Source organism: Bactrocera oleae, chromosome 5, assembly GCF_042242935.1.
Source record: "Bactrocera oleae isolate idBacOlea1 chromosome 5, idBacOlea1, whole genome shotgun sequence".
NCBI lineage: Eukaryota > Metazoa > Arthropoda > Insecta > Diptera > Tephritidae > Bactrocera > Bactrocera oleae.
Window position 1 is genome coordinate 4,336,313 of NC_091539.1, and position 11,588 is coordinate 4,347,900.

The 11,588-nt window shown below is 33.8% G+C and overlaps 2 protein-coding genes across 2 annotated transcripts; both read right to left on the reverse strand.

The window, feature by feature from the left end:
- Positions 1-2,520: 2,520 nt before the first annotated feature.
- On the reverse strand, positions 2,521-3,501 carry LOC106619838 (enoyl-CoA delta isomerase 2). Its single transcript, XM_014238125.3, has one exon. It carries the CDS (start codon positions 3,409-3,411, stop codon positions 2,533-2,535), a length of 879 nt encoding a protein of 292 aa, XP_014093600.1. The 5' UTR covers positions 3,412-3,501; the 3' UTR covers positions 2,521-2,532.
- Positions 3,502-5,820: 2,319 nt separating this feature from the next.
- On the reverse strand, positions 5,821-9,885 carry Ns3 (nucleostemin 3). The gene is made up of 5 exons (XM_014238115.3): positions 9,664-9,885; positions 8,353-9,594; positions 6,791-6,944; positions 6,502-6,707; positions 5,821-6,434 (listed from the first exon to the last, which is right to left on the reverse strand). The coding sequence occupies exons 1-5, from the start codon at positions 9,763-9,765 to the stop codon at positions 6,216-6,218; spliced, it is 1,923 nt and encodes a 640-aa protein (XP_014093590.2). The 5' UTR covers positions 9,766-9,885; the 3' UTR covers positions 5,821-6,215.
- Between the last annotated feature and the right edge of the window lie 1,703 nt (positions 9,886-11,588).

Genomic DNA, 11,588 nt, shown 5'->3' on the forward strand with positions numbered 1-11,588 from the left:
AGACTTGTTTAAAATTAAGTTAGTAAAGTAGCACATGATTATCAAATGCTGTTCGGTGATATGAGTAGGTCATGTGATGTATCTAGGGATCGAGTTGCGCATCTGCGTGTCGCTTTTAACAGAAAATTCCTTTAATACTGTAGTGGAAATATTGGATTTATCAAACAGTCATCACTTTTAAGTATAGAAAGTGAGAAAAAAGACTGACACTTGTGAAGGGGATGAGCTGTCTTCGATTGTCCAGCATGCGGTCGTTTTTCAAATTTTTTTTTCCAGTTTATAAATATCTAAAGCAGAAAATAAATTACTATCAAGCTTAAAACATTTGGAACTTTAAAAGACATCTTGAGGTTAATGTGTTTTACTTCGTTTAAAAGTGATTGCGTTGCTTCATTATAGCGATTTCGTGAGTATTTAGAGACATACTTATATTCAAACTGGCGACCGACTCTCCAGTTCATTGGCGCTCAGCGACATCTAGCGTGTTTGGCGTACATGGCGCACCACCTTTATGAGTTTCTATACCCTGAACAGTATATAAAGTATAATAATAATGATCAGCTTGACGAGCTGAGTCGACGTGTGTTCGTCCGTCTGTTTATACGCGAACTGGTCACTCAGGTTTTAAGATATTGATTTGAAATTTTGCACACATCCTTTTCTTCTTAAGTAGCTGCTCATTTTTCGGTAACGCCGATGTCGAACCGCTAGAGCGTATACTATATGCTATACAAACTGAAGGATGAAAATCAAGTCCTCGTATGGAAAACTTTTTTATTTCGCATGCTATCTTCTAGAAATACTAACTGACCCATCAAAAACAAGATACAAATCTTTTTATATCCTTTAAAACCATAAGAAATGCCTCTCTGAAGTGTATTTTTCTTGTTTTGAACTAGTTAAAATTTTTCTCATTTCAGGGTTTTTGTCGCTTTTATGAAATTTAAACATATTTATATATTTTATTTAATATTTTTTTTTATTAGCATTCACTTTCTGAAACAAAAATCGCTTGTTGTTTTGTCAAAAACAAAAACAATAATTGAATAAAAATTATTTATCTGAATTAACTCGCTCGCCTTCGTCCTCCTTTTTAACTCACATTCAGACGTCTGCGTTTTAATTATAAAAAAATATATCTTGCGCGTTTTTTATACGTTTTTTTATAAATGCATAAACCGGCTGTATGTTATATATTAATTCTTGCATATATATTACTTTACAAAATAATCTCAAAATAAACCGTTTCTTATTTTGCAGCTGATAACGAAGCATTGAACTGACTACGCTTGACTTGAGTGCTCACTACAAACCAGGTAAGTTCAAAAGCTTCTACTTATGTCAATATTTATATATGTAAATGTTATCAATATATAATTTCTATATGTGTATAGTAAAGAGAAATCCATTATTTTTTCATTAAATTGTAGGTTTTATTTAGCATAGTTAAAATTATACGATTGGCAAACAATCGACTGTCCCAGATTTTCCTAAGCTTAACTTAAGGCGAACTTTTCAACAGCAGCAAAATCTTTCGCCATAGACAGCAATGGTTAGTAATCACTAGATGCCAGGTACAAACTATAACATGGAGGCATACAAACATTCCCACTAAGCTCTTAGCGCTGCTAGTGAGCCAATATTGCGGTGTGTGGTCTGTCGCTGTCCTGTTGGAACAGAACTTCTCTCCTATTGGCCAAAGCTGGCTACTTTTTTTTTATTTTCGGGGTGATTGCTCACTGCAGACGGTCCAATTGTTGACATTGAAGGCACGAATTAAGAGTTAACTCATAGTAGAGGATTCCCAGCCAATCCCATCACGCAACAAATACTTTCTGACAGTCCATCCTGACTTTGTTACCGTTTGCGCGGGTTCACCATGATTCAACAACGACCGTTTTTGCTTGACGTTGTTGTAAGTGATCTACTTTTTAGCACCAGTAACCAACCGCTTCGCAAATGGATCGATTTTGTTGCGTTTCAGCTGAGATTGCTAGATGAAATTTCGGTTCATAATGTTTTTTTGCGTTACCTCGTGTGTCGCCTATACATCGAGCTTCTTGTTATAGCTAGTCTTATTTAAATGGCACCCAGCCGTGTTTTATGCCGTGCTGAGTTTGTGGACAATCGAAGAGAACAGTCAGATTCGACGATTTTCATTATTTTATTTATACCGTTTCAGGTATTTATTTCTTCAAAATATGCTTAATAATTTGTAGAGCCGCTGACTAGTTCGCTTAGAGTTCTTAAACTGGCTGAACTCTGTTTTTCAGTCAATTTCTTTCAGATATGACTTTACCAACTTCTTTATTAATTTCTTTCTTTCTTGCCTCACAGTTAATAAAAAATATAAAAATTTTACCTAACTAGGGGTCTTAATTGAAGTTCCAGAACGTGAAGGGTCGCTCGACAAAAACTGGTACTCGATCTAGCTTTAACTGAGCTCAGCCCATTCACTACCTTTACTACGAAACTTTCACTTAAATCCACGCTTATTTCATAAATAAAACACACTTTCGCTTTAATATTTCTTCACAATTTATTTTTATTAATTAAGCCTCTTTCCCGCCCCTTACGGTTTACGAATGCCTCAATCGTACGTTGATATGTCTCACCCATACGCAAGCGTTTCAATTCTCCACATTCCGCCTTCAATGCGTCCAACAATTGCTTGCGCTCACTCAACAGACGCTTTGTGGCGCGCAGCGACTCTAACGGCAAACGCGCGTACTCCGCCAGTTGCGGCCAAAATTGCAGCTCTATATCCGTTGTTTGTATTAAGCGCGCTACAAAATTATAACGCAACGCCTCTTCCGCGCTCAAACGCGTACCGAACAACAACAGCTCCGCAGCCTTAACGCGCCCCAACAATTGCGGCAACAAGTAGGTTAGGCAACCCTCCGGACAGATGCCGAGTTGTGTGAAAGGTGCCTGAAAGTAGGCGCGTTCCGTGCAGTAGACGACATCACAAAGTGCGGCGAATACGAAACCAATGCCAATGCATGCACCGTCGACGAGCGCCACCAATACTTTCGGGCAGTAGATGAACGCCTTGACCAGCAAGCGCAGCACATACTCGGAGGAGCGCAAGAAGGTTTGTGGATCGGCATATTGGCGCAGTTGTGTTAGGTCATTGCCAGCTGAAAAATAGCCAGCGGCGCCTGTTATAACGACAGTGGTAATGCTTTCATTGTACGTGGCATCTTCGAGCGCGCGTATCAATGCGTAGTAGCCGCGGCGCGTGAGCGCGTTACACACTGCGCTGCGTTTGAATGTGATAATATAAATTGGACCGCGCTGCTGTACGTCCAATTCGCCGTAACCGTATGGCGGGCGCTTGGTGGGCGTAACTGCGGCGCTTGTTGTAGTGCTTTGCGCGTTGATATCAATTCCGTTCTTTGTTGCACTCATTGCGACGGCTTAATCTAAACTAAATAGGCAAGTATCTACGAAGCGCTGCATAGCTGCGTGTCGAAAGACACTTAAATAGACAATGGCTTGCGACGCACATACGAGTACGAGTATAAAAGTCTAATAAATGCTTTTATGATAAGCGCTCCATAGTTCATCTCGCTTATAAGTGATAATAGTTTTTATTTTTGTAAATATATAATAAATTTAGCTTCCATATAATTATGTAAATATTTGCATTTACATATGTATACACCCATACATACACATTGCGTTTGTTTACATTTTTTTAAATATGTTATTAATTATTTCCGTTAAACCGGTCTGAGTGCATTCAATAAACTCTTGGCACATGCATACAAATGCGCTCTGTATCTGTATTCACATATTTATGTATGTATATATGTGTGTGTGCTTGCAACATACTTGTTTTTCTGGAAAATAAGAGCGGTCTTTTTCTTAAAATGACGTCTAGAAATATGTTCATAAATGCGTTTATTCCCTGCGCTTAGTTTTTAATAGCACAATAATTTATGAATCCCGAAAAATTCGGGATTTTGAAATAACTTAATCTGCTTTTTTACACTTTTTAATGGAAATCATATTTAAAACATTGTCGAATTTTTAATTCCGAAATAATATTTGAATCCCGAAATTTCCTGATTTTAAAATTGCATGCACCGTATTTTTAAACTTTGTAGTGAAATTCATAATAAATAATTGATTAATCCCGAAACTTTCGGCATTTTGAAATTATATACTTTGGATTTTTAAACTGTTTAGTGGAAATCATATTTAAACACCGTCGAATTTTTAATCCCGTAATAATTTTTGAATCCCGAAATTTCCTGATTTTAAAATTTCATGCACCGTATTTTTAAACTTTTTAGTGAAATTTATAACAAATAATTTTTTAATCCCGAAAGTTTCGGCATTTTGAAATTATATACTCTGGATTTTTAAACTGTTTAGTGGAAATCATATTTAAACACCGTCGAATTTTTAATCCCGTAATAATTTTTGAATCCCGAAATTTCCTGATTTTAAAATTTCATGCACCGTATTTTTAACTTTTTAGTGAAATTCATAATAAATAATTTTTCAATCCCGAAACTTTCGGCATTTTGAAATTATATACTCTGGATTTTTAAACTTTTTAGTGGAAATCATATTTAAACACCGCCGAATTTTTAATCCCGAAATAATTTTTTTATCACGAAATTTCCAGATTTTAAAATATCTAAACTTTTTAGTGGAATTCTTAATTACATCATCCGAACTCTTGATGATTGATGTGATGCAACCAGACGAATCCGGCGTTATTTTTGAGATTTGTGGGCTAAGCTCTGATTTATTTAGATGAGTGTACCTAGCTTAGAGTGGTGGATGGTTAATATTATATATACCAATCACAAAAAGTCTTTAATTCGGGAGTTAGGTGGAGGAAGTGAAAATTTGTTGGCCTAAGGTATATAGAGTATATTAAATTTGCCACGAAGATTGTAACATCCAGAAGAAAACGGCAGAGCCTCTATAAAATGTATATGTAAATGATCAGCGTGAGGCGCTGAGTCGATTTAGCTATGTTCGCCTGTCTGTTTGTATATATATGAACTAGTCACTCAGTTTTTGAGACATCGATCTAAAATTTTGCACACGTCTTTTTCTTCCAAAGAAGCTGCTCATTTTACGGAAACGCTTATATCGGATCACTATAGCATATAGCTGTCATATAAACTGATCGATAAAAATCAAGTCCTTATATGGAAAACTTTTTTATTTGACGACATATCTTCACCAAATTTGGCATATATTATTGTTTAAGGCAACGTTATAATTTCCGAACAAATTGTTCATATCGGATCACTATAGCTTATAGCTGTCATATAAACTGATCGATAAAAATCAAGTCCTTACATGGAAAACTTTTTTATTTGACGACATATCTTCACTAAATTTGGCATAGATTAATGTCCAAAGCAACGGTACAATTCCCGAACAAATTGTTCAGATCGCACTACTATAGCTTATCGCTGCCATACAAACTGTTCGAGCAAAATCAAGTTGTTATATGAAAAATTCTGTGTTTGTGAAAGCTTCGGTGGCGAAGTAAACTTTTTTCCTTGTTTTCGATTTAAATCAACATTGTAAAGCCTGAACCTGAAGTGAGCATTTAGCGCAACTTTCTGTGTCCCTCATTATAGTTTGACCAAGCTCAAGCGCTAATGTGATTTAATAGCAAAGTATAAGACGACTGGAATACTTACGAGCTTCATATAAGCTTTTAAAAAATAGCTTAGACTTTATAACAGTATTATAAATATATTAAATCAGGCAAATTACCTTGCATAAAAATATATTGATAAAAACTTCGAACGATTCAGCGACAAAAGGTAACTGCGCACTCACTTTCTTATAGTTAATTAGTTTTTTTTTATTCATAGTTTTTCATATGTCTACATTACAACAAGGTCATATAGCACCCATGAGCTTGCCATAATTCAAATTTAACATACTAATTAATTCTAGTAATGATGCTGACATTTAGTTCTAACTCTATGTATGCATATAGTTACTAATTTGCTAAATTGCTTGCGTGTAGAAATGCAAATATATACACACATATAAAAAATATCCAATTTCAGTTTAATAATAATTAATTTGCATATATATACATAGCGGGCGTTTGAAAACCACATGACATATGTATGTATGTAGCTAAAGCAATGCATTTAAAGAAACGTCAGTACTACTAGTTCTACTAGATATATAAATATATTTGCATGCATGCATTGAACCGGCGTTCAGTGCTGATCTAAATGCGAAAACTTTTTGCGCAACTTCTCACGTCGCTGCTTTTTGACGCTGCGCCAAGGTTTCTCTGTGGCCGGCGCGCTTACTAAGCTGCCGTCGTTGGCCACGCGCACGTGTGGAAAGTTGCTGCGCCCCTTTACGTAAGCTTTACTGTTATTTGCGGCGAAAAATTGATCGTCGATTTCCGTCGAAGCAGACTTGGTGTTGATCTATAAAGTGAATGTGTGTAAAATTTAGTTTCAAATATTTTTTGTTAACATTTTGCATTCAAATTACCCGCATGGCGCGTTGTTGTTGACATGGCAGCTTCTCTTCTTCGATTTCTTTGCGCGTTCTCGGTGGGAAGACATGATATTCCGCTTGCGGCACATTAGGTGGTGCAACGCAGTATAGTAGTTTACCGTTAACATAGTCTTTGCAGACGTAACGCGCAGAACGCGATTGATCCGGTTGGCCGTTGGAGGTCATAAAGCCGCGATTGTCTGTGGGAAAAAAAGAAATAAGTAATTAGTTGAGGTTATGTTTGAGGAATTGCGGTTAGTTGAAAATTAAAGTGTTTACATACAGCCATAAGCGAGCAGCAGCTCCTCTGAATGCGGCAGTCGTTCCTCATCTTCACCCTCGACCGGCTTAGCTATGATGATACCATATTTTTCCTCGAGCACGTGTCGGGGTATACGCTCGCAAAGTAAATTCACGGGCGGCACATGATCACGCATCTGAAATTGTTATAAAAAATATTTGAACTTTGAAAATTAAATACATAAAAAAATAATTGAAAAATAATGAACTAATTAAAAACAAAAATTATTAAAAGATTATAAATTAATCGAACTAATAACAATTAAAAATATTTAATTAGAAAAATTGTAATTAAAAATAATAAAGATAAATAAATTTAAAATATATTAAATTAAAAGTAATATTTATTAAAATTAGAGGTTTTAAAAATTAAATTTAGTCAAAAAATAATAAAAAAAAAAGATAAATTAATCAAAAAAGTAAACGTGAAAATATGAATAGGATTTATAAAAATTAAATTGATTAATAAGAATAATTTCTTAAAAAATAATTAATTAATTAAACAAATAAATTAATTAATTAAAAACAAAAAATAATTAGTCAATAATAATTAAATTGAAAGAAACTAATAAAAATATGATAATTAAATAATAAAAACAAATAAAAATAAAATATAATTAAATTTAAAAAAATAATGAAAAAATTATAATTAAATTTTAAAATCATAATTAAAATTTAAGACTTGAAATATTCAAAATCAATACAAAAAATTTTGTAAAAATAATAAATTTATAAAAAAAAGATAAATTAATTGCAACATATTAACGTGAAAAAGTGAATAGGAATATAATATTAAATTGGTTCATAAAACAAAAATACTTTAACTAACTCAAATAAAATATTAATTAATTAAAAATAAAAATAAATAAATTAAAAGAAAAATAATAGAAACTACAGGCTTTACAAATTAAAAATAATTATGAAAAATTAATTAAAAAATAATAAATTTATAAAAAAAATAAATAATTTAATAAAAAATTATTACTTTATAGAATTAAAAATATAACAAAAATAATGGAATAAGAAAAATAAAAATATAAAAAAATAATTAAAACAAGTATAAAACAATTAATAAAAAAATTAAAAAAAGAACAAAAAAATATATAAAATTAATATTAAATTAAAAAAAAAATTTAAATTAAATAATAAAAAAAATAAAGAATATATATTAAAACATTTAAAAAAAAAATAAAAAGTAAATATAAAATAATTAAAAATAAATATAAAAAAATAAAAATCAAATTTAAAAAAAATTAAAAACAAATTAAAAAAAAAAATAAAAATTAAATTAAAAATTGTATATATGAAAACCAGTATAAAAAAACTAAGAAACATATATAAAATTTATATATGTATATATACAAAAGAAATTAAAAAGATATATAAAATTTTATAGCAAAAAAAAATAAAAAAAATACAGAAAAATTATAAAGAAATTGAAAAAAAAACTTAAAAGAAATACAAAATTTAAAAAAAAAAAAAATTAAATAAAATTATAAAAATAAAGAAAAATTATGAAAAACTTTAAGATAAGCACCCACACACCTGATCTATTGGCAGTATACCGTTCAGTATCATATCAGCCTTGGTCAAAACAAAACTTGGCATTACCAAACCGGGACAATCACATAACAGCAAATCGCTATCCAAGTAAAGCGTTTGAAAATGCTTTGTTTTACCCGGCGTGGCTGAAACGGACACCTTCTTTTCAATCATCAATGCATTGATGGTGCTACTCTTGCCCACATTCGGATAGCCCACCAAACCAATGGTCGTAACGGCTTCTGTGAACGTCTTACCGGTGTAGATTTTCTTAAACAAAGCAATGAGTTCTTCACGCGTCAACACTTTTGGATTATTTTTGATTACTTCCTTAGCTGTCGCCGGTTTTGGATCGATTTTTTGCTCTATTTTGTTTAACAAATTCTCCATATTGTCTAATGATTTATTGATTTCACTGGCAGCAACTTTAATTTCTTCCAATGATATTTCCGATTGTGTAGATTCTGTGCGTGGCTTATCTGCCGGCGTTTCACTGTCATTTTCGCCATCCGCATCGCTTGCTGTCTCGCTATTGTCACTATCGTTAGCCGCATTTTCACTATCATTCTCCGCATCACTCGTTTCTTCAACGACTTTCTTTAAATCCTCCGCAGCTAGCGTGGCAGAGAAGAATGCAGTACGTATGCCTTCAGCATCAAAATAACTCGCCCAGTGCTGGCGTTGTTGTTGCGTCAACATATCTGATTTATTCACTAATATCATATTCATCTTAGCCGGATTCACTTCCTTTACATAACGCTCCAAATCGACACTGCGAAAGAGTAGCGGATTACGTGCATCCACAATTTGTACAATAACATCGGAACGTTCAACAACACGCCATAATTGACGCCAGAATTCCAAATTTTTTTCGTATGGTGTGAGCAGTATATCTTGATCTTCTTGTAGCAGCGCTAAGGAGCGACGCCACTCTAAAAAGCTTTGGTTTTCAGCGAGTTGCAACTCTTCGCCCGTTGTTTCTGTCGTCCATTTCGGGCGACGCGGCACTGTCAACATATTCTTGTGTTCATTATGCTTTTGCTGCATTTGCTGTTGTTGTGATTTAGAGAGTAAACCAACGCCGGATTTTGGATTGATAAAAGTAATATTGAGTTTCTCAGCTTGAAATTCCGTGCCCGCCAGCTCGGCAGTGCGTAGAAAATCATGAAATGATGACTCTTCAGTGACTGAGGCCAAATTAAGGCGACCCCAGTCGTAGCCATCCTGAATTTCGGTAGTGTGCAGCTGTTACGAAGTTGTAATAATATTAAATTATAAGTAAAATATATTCATTTTGTTAACTCATTTGTTTACCATAGTGTCATTGTCCACTTTACGTCGAAATTGGTGGCCAAAGCGGTTTTTTATCAACGCGCGCCCAAGATCGCCAGACTTTGTTTTACTTTTCTTACTCATCTTTCTATATTTATTGGTTTGAACTTGTTATAAACACTTTAAATAAGAAAATTTATTAAAATTCAACACGTGCACAAAATGCGTAGAAAAGTTAGCAATTGTTATGATGCTTGTTCTTCAATTGGACAGCTGTGCAATTCACAGCTGTCGTTAAGTCAAGAGTCAGCTGTTGAGTGTGCGGTACCATTCACAGTTTTAAATTGGTAGCCTTGTAGAAATTTTAATAGCAATTTCAAAACAATTTTTAAAGTAAAAAATAACATATGGGTTTGAAATAGATTGTAGTTTTTTAATTCAAGAGTAAAATAAGGTATAGTTCTGCATAAATTTTAATTTGAGATCTAAAGGAAAGAATCGATATATGTACGTATTTTCAACTGAACCGCTTTGTACTGAGAAAACGTTTTGGAATCTCGAAAGCTTCATAGATTTATCGGGTTCATTAAGAATGGAATATTCCGTGATGAGAAATGAGCAAATATTATATATCATTCCTCGCCTCCTTATTGAAAATATCTTGTGAGAATACCTTTGCTTTGCAGTCTACTTAGCTCTCGAATCAAGATGGCAAATCATGGACTGATAAATCGGTACAACGAAGCTTACACTAGGTTCCATTTTCTGGAATCTGTGATTAAAATAAACAAAAGGGACTGTGGCTTTTTTTATGTTTGGTCCTTAAAGCATCACGTCTTTATGTTAGTCCGTGTTCATCTGCATGAATGACCAGTTGCTCAAGCTCTAATCGCTTGCTCATTGCTTACCAGTACCTTGTGCTCACACGCATTCTTTCGTCCTTCACACTTTGTTTCCTCTTCTTCTCTCGCTCTGTCTCATTCACTCCGCTTTCAACCCCTTTGTGGTCACAAGTTTAATATGAAATTAATGCCATTTAAAATTATAATTAATCGTCAACACACGACGTTGCGCATTTAAATAACAGCAGCAAGAGCAAAAACAAAAACCGAGGAAAAAAATTACCGTAAAGTAAGGCAAAAAGCCCACGAAAATGGGAGTTGATAAATAAATGGGAAGACCGCCCGTCGATAGAACAAAGCAAATTAAACTTTTTGCACACCGACACACGAGTAAAAACTGAAGGAACTGAGTAACAATATAGAAAAGCGTGTATGTATGATGGGGAGTTTTGGAGGGAAAACATAAAACATATACATATAAGTTGCCAGTGAACGCTTCACAAGAGGGGGTTTGCGGAGCTTATAATCTCGGTTGGTTCCGTTAAAAATGCAAGAAACTCATTGATTGAGAACTCTTCGCAAGAAAAAGTCACATACGGAAAAAGTTTGGAAGAGATTTTTCTCTTAAAATGTGGATAGAGCTTCAAAACCGCCGAAATGTGTCGTTTTTGATCGTTATACGTATGGAAAAGTCGTTTCCGAAATATCAAACTTGCTTAAGATGCACGAAGTAACTGATATATGTTCAGATATCTTAAAGAAGTACTTTTGAATATTCGCCGTTATGTTTTATTTCCACTTGGAAGTCTGGAAGTATATTTGGACTATTTAGTTTCAGCTTATCACTTCTCAGACTACTTTCTTACTTATTGACAATAAAGCAATCGACAAAAAAGTGAAGACAAGAGACTATCTCTATGTTCTATCCGAAATGTGACACCAAAGTGGACTCATTGCTTCAACGCGGATTTGTAATAGCGTATACAATCTCAGAACACGAAATCTGTGCCTCAGGGAGCTTAGCCTTAGATTAGTTCCGGACTATGTATGTAAAGAGCTTGTGTCACATTCGAAGATCAAAGGATTTACAGCATCGCTTCTGTGTATAAACCTAAACGAAGACCG

What these genes read in the sequence shown, in the direction of transcription:
- LOC106619838 (XM_014238125.3), bottom strand. Translation starts at nt 3,411, where the DNA reads ATGAGTGCAACAAAGAACGGAATTGATATCAACGCGCAAAGCACTACA.
- Ns3 (XM_014238115.3), bottom strand. Translation starts at nt 9,765, where the DNA reads ATGAGTAAGAAAAGTAAAACAAAGTCTGGCGATCTTGGGCGCGCGTTG. An exon ending in AAGTGGACAATGACACTATG is followed by an intron (nt 9,595 to 9,663) that starts GTAAACAAATGA and finishes ACTTCGTAACAG; the next exon opens with CTGCACACTACCGAAATTCA. An exon ending in GCTGCTGCTCGCTTATGGCT is followed by an intron (nt 6,708 to 6,790) that starts GTATGTAAACAC and finishes TTTTTCCCACAG; the next exon opens with ACAATCGCGGCTTTATGACC.